This window comes from Chrysemys picta, chromosome 6 (genome assembly GCF_011386835.1).
Source record: "Chrysemys picta bellii isolate R12L10 chromosome 6, ASM1138683v2, whole genome shotgun sequence".
In the NCBI taxonomy this organism is placed as follows: Eukaryota; Metazoa; Chordata; order Testudines; family Emydidae; genus Chrysemys; species Chrysemys picta.
In genome coordinates this window covers 82577408-82592557 of record NC_088796.1, presented here as the reverse complement: position 1 = coordinate 82592557, position 15150 = coordinate 82577408, and the positions used below count along the sequence as shown (strand labels likewise).

Below are 15150 nucleotides of genomic sequence, written 5' to 3'. Positions count from 1 at the left end.
ACTGCCAGGTCCAAAATTTTGACCTTTTTTTTGGTTGGGGGGTTGGGGGCGGGGGTGGTGGGTGGGTGTGTGTGCGCGCAGATGCATATTTTAGCATAGCACCCTCTTAGTCTTGACAACTCAGTCACCACACAAAAAAGCATGGTTCATGTTAGTTACAACAACAACAACAACAACCCACTACCAGCGAGGTACAGGTACTTTGCATGTAGCACTTTTCCTTAGCCGTATCCCAATATATTCCTTATTTCAAAATTATTTCAGACAAATACTCAGCTTGGTCATAGAATCATAGGACTGAAAGGGACCTCGAGAGGTCATCTAGTCCAGTCTCCTACACTGATGGCAGGATTAAGTACTATCTATCCCATCCCTGACAGGTGTTTGTCTAACCTGCTCTTAAAAATCTCCAACGATGGAGATTCCACAACCTCCCCTGGCAATTTATTCTACTGCTCAACAACCCTGACAGTTAGGAAATTTTTCCCAATGTCCAACCTAAACTGCCCTTGCTGCAATTTCAGCCCATTGCTTCTTGTCCTATCCTCAGAGGTTAAGGAGAACAGATTAAACATACACAGCTGTGTGTACATGTAGTGAACAGAGTGGGCCTAGAGCTCTGATTTTAGGTTTAAAGGTATGCTGCAATTCTTGTTATGGAAAGGTTCAAGGATTTGGATGACACTATAAAAAAAATGAAGGAACCCGCGTGACCTTTCCAACCTTTGAGACATCCTTTTAAATAAAACATGTACTTTTTATCTCCAAATAAGGATGATCATTGTTTTCTAAATTCAGTAATAGTAATACGATACTAGAAAAGATCCCCTAAATAACCGTAATGAAGCATTTCTACTCTGCCATGTCACGCACACGTCAATAAAGCAGCTACTGTTTTTGTGGACAGCTGAATTTTCCCTGTGTGTTTTTCTGTGCTTGTCATTGGATTTATACAACTTGCTAGGAACTACGTAGTTAACGCTGACAACATCCACACCAATAGAATCAGAAAATTCTCTAAGATGTTCACATCAGCCTTCTTTCTTCCTTTTGTGCATTTACAATAGGTTTTTCACATAGTGCCTGAGAAGCCCTAGAGCAAGAAAAACTTGAGATTTTTTTTCAGGTATGCCATGTACTCTAGTTCTAGTATGTGTTACTAACAAGGCACTATAGTAAATTTCATTGCTTAGCACAAAGGTATAGGAAAGAGTTGACAAATATGGTCCAGAACCTTACAAAGGTTTTTTGTTTGTATTGGTAGTACGGAATAGTTTTGACTGTACTGGATTGCCCATTTTGACCATGATAGACACACACTAGGGAGAAAATTAATATTCATGTTAGCACCTTAATTAAGAATGTTCGGACATAAGGATTAAAGTTGTTAAACGCAAAATATAACAAGTTCTCTGCAAGGGGAAAATCCCTAAAGAGAAAAAACACAAGTGTAGAAGCCAATTCCTCCTACTACTCCCACCAGTTTCACAACAAGTCATAACCCTACCACTTCCTTCCCCCAAATGCACAGCAGCCCTCTACCCAACTTTCCAACCTTCCTATTTATGGAAAAAAAGTGGTGTGAGAATTGTAATCAGAAATGTGTGAAAATATTAACATAACAGGCATAGAATGTCAGTCAGGTGTATAGAGGAATCTTCCATGGATTCTCCACCGCACCCCTTTTTCTTTTTTTAAATATAGCCATATCACCATAGTATCAGATCACCTCTGAAGATAACTTTTCAGGTTTATCTTTATAGTGGCAGTATGAGATAAGGAATGTATTAAATTGGTGTCTGAAGTATAAAAAGTTAAATGATTTGCCTGAGGTTGCATAGGATGTCTGTGGCAAACCGGGAATTGAATATAGTCCTCCTGAGTCCCAGTCCAGTGGTTTACCCGCAAGATGATCCTTTCTCCTTTTTTCTCTCTTGAATAGCTCCTACTCAAATACCGATCAGAACAAATGTTGACTGTTTTAGGAGATATGACAAAATTAAAGCCATTGGCAATATGGATACAATGTAACCATTTTATCTGCTGTCAAAATTCAAGGAAGTGAGATAACAGGAGCAGAAATAACTGGGTTTCCCTCATACCACTATACGGCAACACTATCAAGCTACAAGGGGGAAAAAAACTACAGTAAAACCTGCCAAGAGTGACTCATGAAAGTGGCGATGTTACGGAGCTGATGCCCAGCAAAGCACACTGGAGGCAAGGGGTAACTGAATGACTCACTGTCGTGATATCCCAATAATGGTCACCATAAGGTAAAATTGTTTCCTGTTTTTTTAGTTATGGCCAAAACAAACTTGGTTTCTTGGCTTCAGGTCCCAAAAAATTAAATTCTGCACATTAAAATAACATATGGTGAATGTTGTAGTACAGCATTGTCTATAAACGCCATAGGGAATGAGCCTTGGGAGTGGAAGGAGTTAACTTCTCTGCCACGCTCCACGTCCTGCATGCACTGGTGGAGAATAAGAGAAATCTTTTGTCCTGCTGGATGATTTGTCAAGAACTGGTAAAGTATATAGCAGTGTTGATTTTGTCATCATTAGACTTCAGGATTAGTATTTCTTGGACATGAATAGGGCCCTACCAAATTCACGGCCATGAAAAACGCGTCACGGACCATGAAATCTGGTCTCCTCCCGTGAAATTTGTATGGTATAGGGTAAAAGCACACAAAAGACCAGATTTCACGAGGGGAGACCAGCATTTCTCAAATTGGCAGCCCTGACCCAAAAGGAAGTTGCAAGGGGGTTGCAAGGTTATTTTAGGCGGTGTCACGGTATTGCCACCCTTACTTCAGGGGAAATTACGGTAAATTATGAAGGATGAATATTTATTTTAAAAAAAGAAAGAAAAAGAAAACAAGCATATAGGGACAAATTTAGAAAGGCAAAGGCACAAAATGAGATTAAACTAGCGAATAAATAAATGCTAACAAGAAAACATTTTCTAATCACATTTAAAGCAAGAGGAAGACCAGGGACAGAGTAGGCCCATTACCCAAGGAGGAGGGAAAGACAACAAGAGAAAAAGCAGCAGTGGCTGAAGAGGAAAGAACAAGGTAGATGTCTTCAAGTTGGTAGGGCCTGACTAGGCCCATCCCGATATTTAGGTGTTTGTCCCGCGTCCCAACCGATCTTTGGTCGGGACGCAATTTGTCCCGATATTTTGCTCCGCCGGCCGTTATTTTTCTCCGCCGGTGGACCCCCCCCTCCGCCATGTGTCCCGATATTTTCTTCCTCTCATCTGGTCACCCTAGGCCTGACAAAATATATCCTAGAATTATTAAGGAACTTGCTCAAGAAATCTCTGAGTCATTAGTAATTATCTTTGAGAATGAATGGAGGACGGGAGTTATCCCAGAGGATTGGAAAGGGAAAACATAGTACCCATCTATAAAAGGGGGAATTAGACCAGTCAGCTTAACTTCAGTATCCAGAAAGATAATGAAACAAATAATCAACCAACCAATTTGTAAGCACCTAGAAGAAAAGAAGATGGTAAGTAAATCAACATGGATTTTCCAAGAAAAAATCATGTCAACACAACCTAAAATCTTTCTCTGACAGGGTAATAAACCTGGGGGGTGAGGGAGAGCACTAGATGTGATATCTCTCTGCTTTAGAAAGGTTTTGGATGATGTTTCACATGACCTTCTCATAAGCAAACTAAGGAACTATAGCCTAGATGACCTACTACATGGCAGGTGCACAATTGGTGGGAAAATCATACCCAGAGAGTAGTTATCAATAGTTCACAGTCAAGCTGGAAGTATATATTGATGTAATAGTGTTGCAAAACAACCAACATTCTGGGATGTATTAGCTGAAGTGTTGTAAACAAAACACAAGAAAACACATTCTACTCAGCACTTACAAGGCCTGATTTAGAATAGTATGTGCAGTTCTGGGCACCACACTTCAGGAAAGATATAGACAAATTGGAGAAAATCCAGAGGAAAGAAACAGAAATGATTAAAGGTCTGGAAAACATGACCTATGAGAAAAGATTGAAAAAATTGGGTTTGTTCAGTCTAGAGAAGAGAAGACTGAGGGAGGATGTGATAAGTTTTCAAGTACATAAAAGGTTGTTATAAAGAGGAGGGCAATAAATTGGTCTCTTTAACCACTGAGGACAGACAAGAAGTAATGGGTTTAAATTGCAGCCAGGGAGATTTAGGTTAGACATTAGAAAGAGCTTCCTAAGTGTAAGAGTAGTTAAGCATTGGAGCAAATTACGAAGGGAGGTTGTGGAATCTCCATCATTGTCTAACCTGTTCTTAAAAACCTCCAAACACCTGTCAGGGATGGTCTAGATAATATTTAGTCCTGCCTCAGTGCAAGGAACTAGACTGGATGACATATTGAGGTCCTTCCAATCCTACATTTCTATTATTCTATTTTGTTTTGACTAACAGGGATGGGTATATGCTGGGAAAGAGGAAACCATTTAAAAATTAAAAATAAAAAGACCACCACTCCTCAGCAGGAAATAACCACCCTCCCCACTGCAGGGATTTCCCCAGATCTCTGAATGGTGGTAACCTTACCATGTTTTATTTTTCTACTCCCACATTTCTTTCCCCGAAAGTCTCCACCAACCCACTGTATAATGCAATCTACAGTACACCAAATCACATGCACTCAAGAATAAATTGAAGGGAAATGCAGTATGTCATGTATCTTGATCATCTGACTCACATTCTAACCAGTAATCCAACTTTGCTGAAAGTACAGGACTCTGTTAACACTGTCAGCCACTGAGCAGCTTCAAATAGTCACTATTTCAAGCACTATTCAATCATGTGCCAGTGAACAATTTAAGGTCAAATATTTCACAATCCCACAAGTCTACAGATGGGTGTTTTATAACATTAAAAAGAGAGGATTCTCAGTTTCCCAACACGGCACAGGGTGTACTTCTAGCAATGCATTGTCACAATATTAAAACCATAACCTTTTGTAGATATAATTATATAATGTTTGCAGCTGGCTAAACAGGAAACATTTCACCAACACTTAGCCCAGATCTTTACCCCTTTCTGCCCCATAATTCAAAATTTCACTGAAATTTTTAAATTTGAAAAATTTCAACCCTTTTATAGCTGATTACAAAACAGAGACTGTAGCAGCAGGATCATCATGGTATTGGAAGAAGATGAGAGCAGGCGCATCAGTGGCCAGATTAAGCCATTGGCACAATAGGTCCATACCTAGAGCCCCAACTCCTGAAGTCTGGTGATGAGGTCAGAATCTTAGCTTTCATTTAAGGAAAACATATACCTAATGTTCACAGTTAAGAAAAGCATGAAAAAACAACCCATGCATAACTAATGTAGTGATGTTTGCCTGAGCCTGCAGAAAGCTTGAAACAACTGGCGAGAGGTGTAAATTGCACCACCAATCTCAATATAACTAACTCCTAGTCCTGCTGCTCTAGCGATCTTTGCCAACCCTACTCCAGCAAACGGCTTCATCTGGGACAGAAAAAGGGAATAGCAGGCTAGGACCACCACTCAATGTAGACACACCCCTACTTTCAACCCTGCTGCTCCCCGGGTGCGAGAGCTCCTGAGACTTCTCAGACGCTCCAGGAAGCGGGTGGGGATGATAAAGTGCCCCCCACTACCACTACCACTGTAGGTGCGGGGGCAGGAGGCACCATACCATGGCATGGCATATAGGGGGGCCCTGATTCGGAGTAGCAACGGGTGGGAGTACAGACAGGCTAATTCAGAGGGGGCGGGCAGCCTAAACGGATGCTACTCCTACTCCATCGCCCAGCCACACGCCCCTGGGGACGCACTGCGCATGGGCAGCGTGTGGAGGCGGAGCAGCCACTCTTCTCCTCCCCCCCTCCATGCATTTAAAGGGCCAGCCCCATTCATCAGCTGCCCCGAGCTCGCAACGCTGCGCCGGGAGGGGGACACCACGGGCCTCCGGCGGATCGCACCGCTGCACCAAGCGAATGGGGCGGGGGGTGACACCAGTCCCGGGGCTCTCTGTCTGCAGAGTCCAGCGCGCAGTGATGGGCAGCTGCACCCCCGGCCCGCAGCGCTCGGCGGAGCAGCCTCCGCCCGGGCTGCCGTTACCTTGGTTCTCCTCATCCAGGTACCGGACCCGCAGCTCCTCCTCCCCCTTCGCCTCCGAGCTGTAGCCCTTCCCGGTTGGAGAACAAGCGGCCCCTCCCCGCACCAGCCCCCGCGGGCCCGGCCGGCGGAGAGGCGAGGAGGCAGCGGCTGCAGCAGCCAACCTGACTCTGCCCTGCAGGAGGCCTAGCCCGCCCAGCGACGCCGCCATGCTGCTGCCTCTTCCCACCGCGCCGCCTGCCCCGGCTTCGTGCCGCGGAGCCACCCCTCCCCCCACGTTCACACACACCACGTGACCCTACGGCACGCACCGCTTCCTCCCACGCGCGACCCCAGGCAGCGGGAGGCGCAGTAACGCTCACTCTGGGAGCGCGAGGTCCCCCCAGTCGCCACGCGCACCGTCAGCCTCGCCTCGCGGTCTGGGCCCCTGCTCCCCTCTCCCTTCATGCCAGGAGCCTTCCAGCCATGCCCCCTGTGGCACCAGATACCTGGCTAATGATGGGTGCCCGGGGACCATTCCCCAGTGACCCCTTGGCTGCTTAGAGGAACCCTGCCCCCATCATTGCCCCTCCCCACTTACACAGAGAGCAAGAGCCAGCCTCCCTGCAGTCACCGGGCACAATGCTGGGGCTGCGGCTTGGCTCAAATAATAATTGGATCTAGCTTTTGTAGAGCACTTTTCATCAGTAACACTGAATGCACTTCACAATCCTTAATGGAGTTAGCCTCCTAGCACCGCTCCTCCTGGCAGGTAGCGAAATATTCTATTGCCAGTTTTTTAGAGGGCTAAATGACTTGTCCAAGATCATTAAGAGAGACAAGGTAGGTGAGGTAAAACTTCTATTGGTGAGAGAGACAAGCTTCTGAGCTACACAGAGCTCTTCTTCAAGTCTCGGAAACTAATTCGGGCCTGGTCTACACTACAGTGCTAGGTCGATGTAAGACCGCTTATATCAACCAACTTTGTAAGTGTCTACACTACAATGGTGCTCATGCTGATGTAAGTCACTCACTACATCAGCTTAATAACTCCACCTGCACGAGAGGCATAGCACTTAGGTTGCTGTAGTTAGGGCAATGCAGTGTCTGTGTAGACACTGAGTTACTTACATCACCTGTTGGTTGTCAGCCCTACCCAGAGCTCACAACCGTAGCCCTCCCAGCCCCAGGGCTGACAGCCAGAGAGGAAATGAGAAATAATAGCAGCCATGAAACTGACAAGAATGTAAATTTCCCTGCTGTGAAATTGAGCCCTGTGCTGGGCTCAGGCTGTCAGCCCCCACTGTGGGGAGGCTGCAGCAGTCGGCCCAGCACAGCTGTCGGTGTCCCACAATGCCCCACTTCAGTCAGTGCAAGCGCTGCTGGTGAGGATGCGCAATACCAGCAGAAAGAGGTTAGTGTGGACACCAACAGCTGATTCAATGACTGCGGTGGCCTAACTTTAGTTGACCTAATTTTGTAGTGTAGACAAGCTCTCTGAGTGTCATTGCTAAATACTAAGTGAAACAGATTTTTTAGCACACGTAGTTAACACATTTCAAGATACCATTCAAGGTGAATTGTCCAAGGTTCCATGGGGGCCTTCTGGCAGAACTGGGAATTCAACTTGTGTTTCCCAAGTTCTAAGGGTAAGGTCCCGACTGCTGAACTATCTTTCCCCTCCAGTGATGCCACGTTAAAATGTTTTTGAACCAGTTTTTAGTGTGTTATTCCACTAGTACAGGCAGAGCCTTTGACAGTACACCTCATTTCTATGTCTGATTTTCCTCTTGTCTCCTAAACTTTGAGTGACTTAGAAATATGTCTGGTTTTTTTTTTCATGTGAATGATTAAACTAAAAGATTTTAATTCTGGAGAACAGTTTTGTAACTAAGTTGTTGTCAGACCTCTGGCTTGCCTAATGCATTACGTCTCTTTTGTCTGTCTTCTAGGTCCTGATCTTGTAACTTGTTCCATGCAGGTGCAGAGTTCCAGCCACATGGAACAAGTTGAAGGATATGAGCCTGAGAATGTAAGCTCTGCAGGCACAAACCATCTTGTACAGTGCCAAGCACTTTGCTGACACTTTATAAATCAATAATTACAATCAAATCACTGTAGATAGGAGCTATTTTTGAAGTGGTTTCTAACCACATCTCTCTAGGTAGATAGAGAAAAAGGCTGAGCTACCTTCCTTGATTCTAATGCAAGTTCATAATTTTACAGGTTTTAAGGCCAGAAAGGACCATTATGATCATTTAGTCTGACCTCCTATATAAAAAAACACTGGCCAGAGAATTTGCATCAAGCCCATAACTTCGCTAAAGCGCATCTTTTTAGATCTGAAAAAAATAAATTAAATTCAGAATTGCTTCATACTCATAGGAGCTAAGGAAAGTTGTTAGAGCTGTAATTAGTGTACAGTGGTGTGACCCTCAATGGGGACTTGAGAAGAAAATTAGTATTTGATTATGGATTGAAAATGTATCACTGAAGCCACACCATGTGATTTTTAAATTGAAGTGTTTTAATCAGATCTGTCCCTATATGGAAGAAGTAAGTAGTACTGTACCACCACCCACTGAGGTCCTGATACGAGGCATAGTCCTAGTATGAACCAGAAACTCTTGGAGCAGCTACAGTCCTTTCCCTGATGCAGATGCTCAGTAGTGCTCCCGCTGGCTGCTTTCTATTAAAAGCAAAATTCTGTAAAATAGTGCAGTGATTTTCAATCTTTTTTCATGTGTACCCTTAAAAAGTTTCAAATGGAGGTGCGGACCCCTTCAGAAATCTTAGACTCATAACTTTGATATAACAAAATCTTTAAGATTTATTTTTCAATAATTTGTTAAAGTTAAAAAAGAAAAATGTAATTATTAACAAGAGAAACTAATCATGCATGGTTTCAGAGTGGTAGCTATGTTAGTCTGTATCAACCAAAACAACGAGGAGTCCTTGTGGCACCTTAGAGACTAACAAATTTATTTGGGCATAAGCTTTCGTGGGATATAGCCAACTTCATCAGATGCATGGAATGGAAAATACAGAAAGCAGTATATATATTACAGCACATGAAAAGATGGGAGTTGCCTTACCAAGTGGGGGGTCAGTGCTAACAAGTGCCCAAATAAATTTTACTCTCTAAAGGTGCCACAAGGACTCATCGCTGTTTAAGCATTCATGCTTCTTAAAGTAGGTCATTCCCCTTTTTGTATTATATCCCCTTTTACAAACCGTGTGACATTCATATAACTGTTTTCTTCTGTTTTTGTGTCACAATGCAGTTTATCCAATTCCTCCCTTTAGATTGCCATTTTAAGCATGAGTCAGAAGATTTGGATGGAAACACTTTTCCATGTATTCTAGTTCCCTGATTGTTCACTGTGGTTTAGTTCTTCCCACACAGTGTTAAAGTAAGAGTAGCAAATGGAAGACTAAGTTTAATTCCAGAAGGATTAAAAAAACCAAAAACATACTTTTATTTGTAAAGAATTTCTGAAAATATAGACACTGATGCTCATTAGTGAAATTTCTTTACATAAACTCCAATTGTGGAGGAAGAAGTTATAGCATATGGAAAATCTCTCTAAGAGCTTTACTAATGAGTTAACGCTACGTAGAGCTTAAGTGTTCCTATTAACTGGACTCCATCCACACACCAAAACCCAAACATTTCTGTGTGTTGGTGGTAGTAACAAATGTTGACTGGCACAAGTCAACTGAGCCTCTCATTAGCTATTAACATGACCTACCTGTAAGCGTGGACATTGGTTAGCACTGCTACACAACAATCAAGAGCAACTTGCCTGCCAGTGACTTCTCAAAATCCCCCAGGGTGTCCCACCTCTTATTCTTTTATTGCCATGTATCTGTTTCCTGACTAGAAGTCACTTACCTCTGCATATAGTTCTGCTCAACCTTAGTTCCACATATTCATATCTGGCTTCCATTACCAGTAATTTCACTCATACAGCTATGATACAGAGATCCTTTTTTTGAGGCCAGCCCCCCAAAAGACACCATCTCAGCAGGCTGCCACCTGGCCAGAGATCTACCAAAAGTACTGGTGGATTTCTGGTGTGATTCTGGCATGGCCTACAATTTCAAGAGCTGAAACATGGGTCTGAGCACGGCATTCAGCAAAAGGACCTCAGTGCTGGGAGAAAAAGCAAAGGGATTAAAATGTTCTTCTGGAAGATCAAGAACCATATTTTCCAGTCTGGTAATTCTCTGACAACATGCTCATACGACAATGAGATGGATCACATTATTAGCAGCACTCCAGTCATGGACCCTGCTTTCACAATGGACAGTTTAAGGACTCCAGGCAGGGTCATTGGGAAAGGAGAAAACATACTGTCCCAGAAGATAGTGGGTTGGACCAAGAGGAGCTGGCATCTCGTCTTTCTGTGCCTATCCAGTCAGACCTCGGTTGGAGTCTCTGGACCTGTTTGGGGATGAGACCAAGGTGACAGAATAGCCCAAGACAGACATATCAGAAGACTGGCATTGCAGCCTGGTAAAAAAACACACCACCACTCTCATTGTTATTGAGAATATTATGCCATGTTGGGGTGGGGGCAGGGGGGAGGTTTACATGTTAATGGCCATTCTTGTAGTCATTTTTGCAGTAGTGGCAGTTTCTTCCTCTTTTCCCTGCCACCCCTTTTACTCCCTGCACCCCATGACCCTCATGCTTCCTGGATACATTGATCAAATTCAGGGGGGTGAAGGCATCCTCCATTTCTGAAATCAAAACAATAACAAAATCCTTAACATGGTTTCATGTGTATTTCTATTAATATTAGAGTTTTCAGGTAATGTGGCAAATTGCCAGCACTACTATGATGGGTCTCGCGCTGTCTCTTCTTGGGGGGTGGGGGAGTTCAGGGGGCCATTTCTTGCCCCTGAACTTGAATATTGTGACGGAGCAGGGAGCAGGGCAGATTTGACCTGGGAATGTTGCAGGGGGGTTGCAGTGGGGATGTGGGACTTCCCTTGAAGGGAGCTACCTGAGCTGTAACCTGAGCCAGGAACGGGGGTGGGGAGAATTAACACCTTCTGCCCGGGAGACTGAACAAAGGAGAGGAGCAGCGGGAGGGGCTGGGAGTTTAGTTTCGGTTGGGGCTGGGTGGTGCAACGCAGGGAACCCCAAGCTGGGGTCTAAGCTCCCTGAACCTCCCAGAGGGACCTAATTGAGGGGGGTCTGGTCGTACCTACACGCTCTGCTTGAGACTGTGTTCCTGTCCTTAAATAAACCTTCTGCTTTACTGGCTGGCTGAGAGTCGCAGTGAATCTCGGGAAGAGGGGTGCAGGGCCCTAACTCCCCCACAATCCGCAACAACTGGTGGCAGCGGCGGGATCTACTGCACCCCGTGGACGGCGCTTCCTGCAGTAAGTGACTGGGGAGCAGTAAAACGAAGGGGGATTGACGGGGACCAGGCACGCTGAAGAGTGGGAGAGAGACGGTTATTACCCCTGGGAGTGTGTGACCAGCGAGAAGGACTTTTGCAGTAACAGGGTCCCCCGGGGGGATCGCAGCGAGTGGTCCCAGGGGCGGAGGAGTCTGCAGCTCGACCCTGGCAGAGAGGTGGTGACCTCGAGAAGGGCTGGCACACTAGGGGTCCCCCTGGGAACTGTGGGGAGCTGTGAGCACACAGGCCGGTGAGTGGCCAGCAGGAAGATGTATGCCAAGCGGCTTAAGAGCGACCTGGTGGAGCTGTGCAAGCAGAGGCAGCTGCGCATTGGGAGGCTCACCAAAGAACAGCTCATTGCCCAGCTGGAGGCGGAAGATCGTGCGAATGAACTGATCCCTGTGTCTCAGGGAAGCAGCCTGGCAAATGCAGCGCAGGCACCAGTGTCTGTCCCAGCTGGGAGTGGTCAGCCGGCTGCTGAGGGCTTCCCGAGACCCCTCCTTCCTATGCCTAGGGGAAGGGTGGGGAGGAGCCCAGCAAATACCGAAGGCGCCGTGACCCCCCCGGCCAGCAGGGGGTCCCCCCGGCGAAGCTCGCCGGCCAGCAGAGGATCCTCCCGGCGACGTTCGGCATCCGGGGAGCGGAATTGGCTGGAATGGGAGAAAGAGCTAAAACTGAGGGAGCTGGAGGATCGTGAACAACAGAGACAGCATGAAGAGAGACAGCGTCAGCATGAACGGGAGGAGAAAGAGAGACAGCATCAGCGTGAAGAGAGACAGAGACAGCATGAACGGGAGGAGAATGAGAGACAGAGACAGCATGAAGAGAGACAGCGTCAGCATGACCTGGAACTGGCGAGATTGAAGGGCAGCGAACCCCCGGCTGCGGTGAGTGAGGGGGGACCCAGGACTGCACGGAGCTTTGATAAGTGCATCATGGCCCCATACAAGGAGGGGGAGGACATGGATGACTTCCTGGAGGCCTTTGAGACGGCCTGCGAGCTGCACCGGGTGGATCCCGCGGACAGACTCCGGGTCCTTACCCCCTTACTGGACCCCAAATCCGTGGCATTGTACCGCCAACTGGGAGAGGCAGAGAAAGGGGACTACGAACTATTCAAAAAGGCCCTGCTACGAGAGTTTGGGCTGACTCCTGAGATGTACCGGGAAAGGTTCCGGGGTCAAGATAAAACCCCTGAGATCTCATATTTGCAACTAGCCGTCCGCATGGAAAGATACGCCAGCAAGTGGGCTGGTGGGGCCCAGACGAAGGAGGACCTGATTAAACTGCTGGTACTGGAGCAACTGTATGAGCGGTGCCCATCCGACCTGAGGCTGTGGTTGGTGGACAGAAAGCCAGAGAACCCGCGACACGCCGGGCAGCTGGCTGATGAGTTTGTAAAGAGCCGGTCAGGGGGTGGCAGGGAGGAGCCCCAAAGGAACAGGCCCGCCGCGATGCAGAGAGAGAGTCACCCTGGGACCTCCCAAAGGGGGAATCTGGGGAATCCCCTCCCACGGGGAAGGCCCAGCATCAGGGACAACCGACCGGCTCGAGGGGACCCACGGGACCTGAGCTGCTATTACTGCGGCCGAAGAGGCCACGTTCGGGCCCAGTGCCCCAAGCTCAAGGACAGACTGAGCAGACCGAACCCGCACCGGGTTAACTTGGTAGAGGCCCAGACGGACGAGGGGCAGGCTTCCCACGCAAGAGGGGCTGGCAGCTTATCAACTGCTCAAGAGAGAGAAGGGCCCCCGGCCAGCTTCTCTGGGGGGCCAGATGCTCCGGATTCAAAGTTCTCCGTTTACAGGGTTGGCGCGGGGCTGTCCCTGCGGAGCGAGTGCCTTGTTCCCCTGGAGGTGGATGGGAAGAAAGTTTATGGATACTGGGACACGGGCGCAGAGGTGACACTTGCCCGGCCCGAGGTGGTGGCCCCAGATCGGGTGGTGCCCAACACCTTCCTGACCCTGACCGGGGTGGGCGGGACCCCATTCAAGGTTCCCGTAGCGAGGGTACACCTGAAATGGGGGGCCAAGGAGGGCCCCAAGGACGTGGGAGTGCACCACCATTTGCCCACTGAGGTGTTGATGGGGGGGGACCTAGAGGACTGGCCAAGCAGCCCCCAGACCGCCTTAGTCGTGACCCGTAGCCAGAGCCGGCGAGGGGCACTACGCCCTGACCTTGGGAAGGATGTCCCACCGGAGGCACCGAACCCTTCCCGGGTGGGGAGGGAACACCCAAGGACAGGCCGCGGGGTGGCTGGGGCTTCCGACCCAGCCGACGAGAGGGAGCAGGTCCCCATCCCTTCCTCAGCCGCCGAGTTCCAGGCCGAGTTGCAGAAGGACCCCTCCCTGCGGAAGCTAAGGGGCCTGGCTGACCTCAGTGTGGGACAGACCATGAGGAGAGGATGCAAGGAGAGGTTCCTGTGGGAGAAGGGGTTCCTCTACCGAGAGTGGGCTCCCCCGGGGGAAGTGGAGTTGTGGGGGATCAGGAGGCAGCTGGTGGTTCCCCAGAAGTTTCGCCACAAGCTATTGTACCTGGCCCATGACATCCCTCTCGCAGGGCACCAGGGGATCCGGCGCACCAGGCAGAGGCTGCTACAGAACTTTTACTGGCCCGGGGTCTTCACCAACGTCCGGCAGTACTGCCGATCCTGTGACCCCTGCCAGAGGGTGGGGAAGGCCCGGGACAAGGGGAAGGCAGCATTGAGACCTTTGCCCATCATAGAGGAGCCTTTCCAGAAGGTGGCCATGGACATAGTGGGACCTCTCAGCAAGACGACCCGGTCTGGGAAGAAATACATCCTGGTGGTGGTAGATTTCGCCACCCGCTACCCCGAGGCAGTGCCCTTATCGTCCATTGAAGCAGACACTGTGGCGGATGCGCTGCTGACCATTTTCAGCCGAGTGGGGTTCCCCAAGGAAGTCTTGACGGACCAAGGGTCCAACTTCATGTCGGCCCTACTCCGGTGCTTGTGGGAGAGATGTGGGGTCCGGCACAACTGGGCCTCAGCATATCACCCCCAATCCAACGGGCTGGTGGAGAGGTTCAATGGGACGCTAAAAATGATGCTGAAAACATTTATGAATCAGCACCCGCAGGACTGGGACAAGTACTTACCTCACCTGCTGTTTGCGTACAGGGAGGTACCCCAGGAGTCTACCGGGTTTTCGCCTTTCGAACTGCTATATGGAAGGCGGGTAAGGGGGCCCCTCGACCTGATGAGAGACGAATGGGAGGGGAAGGCCACTCCTGACGGAGAGTCGGTGGTGGAGTATGTCCTGACCTTCTGGGAACGACTTGCCGAGCTCATGGGCCTGGCCAGGGAGAATCTGGCCAGAGCCCAGAGGAAGCAGAAGGTCTGGTATGACCGCACAGCACGGGCCCGCGCCTTCGCCACTGGGGATCAGGTGATGGTCCTCATCCCCGTGAGGAAAAACAAACTCCAGGCTGCCTGGGAAGGGCCCTTCAAGGTTGTCAAGCAACTAAACGAGGTAAACTATGTGGTGGAGCTGTCGAACCGGGCACACCACCACCGGGTGTACCATGTGAATATGATGAAGCCATATTATGACAGGGGGAATATGGTGTTGGCCGTGTGTGGACAGTGGGAGGGGCAGGGAGATGACCCTTTAGTAGATCTATTCCCTG

The 15150-nt window shown here is 48.3% G+C and overlaps 1 protein-coding gene and 1 long non-coding RNA gene across 3 annotated transcripts in view; one reads left to right on the top strand and one right to left on the bottom strand.

Annotated features, from left to right (window-relative positions):
- AUH (AU RNA binding methylglutaconyl-CoA hydratase) overlaps positions 1-6404 on the bottom strand; it is a 191234-nt gene extending 184830 nt beyond the window's left edge. The window contains exon 1 of one of the 2 annotated variants that reach the window (XM_065550379.1): positions 6113-6404. In XM_065550379.1, coding sequence (XP_065406451.1) covers positions 6113-6320 — 208 coding nt within the window. In that variant the 5' untranslated portion in view covers positions 6321-6404. The remainder of the gene's footprint in view (positions 1-6112) is intronic. The other variant, XM_042854596.2, reaches the window with a different exon arrangement.
- Positions 6405-6486: 82 nt separating this feature from the next.
- LOC135972408 (uncharacterized) overlaps positions 6487-15150 on the top strand; it is a 52135-nt gene continuing 43471 nt past the window's right edge. Inside the window, exon 1 of the long non-coding RNA XR_010588844.1 lies at positions 6487-8120. This is a non-coding gene — a long non-coding RNA (uncharacterized LOC135972408). The remainder of the gene's footprint in view (positions 8121-15150) is intronic.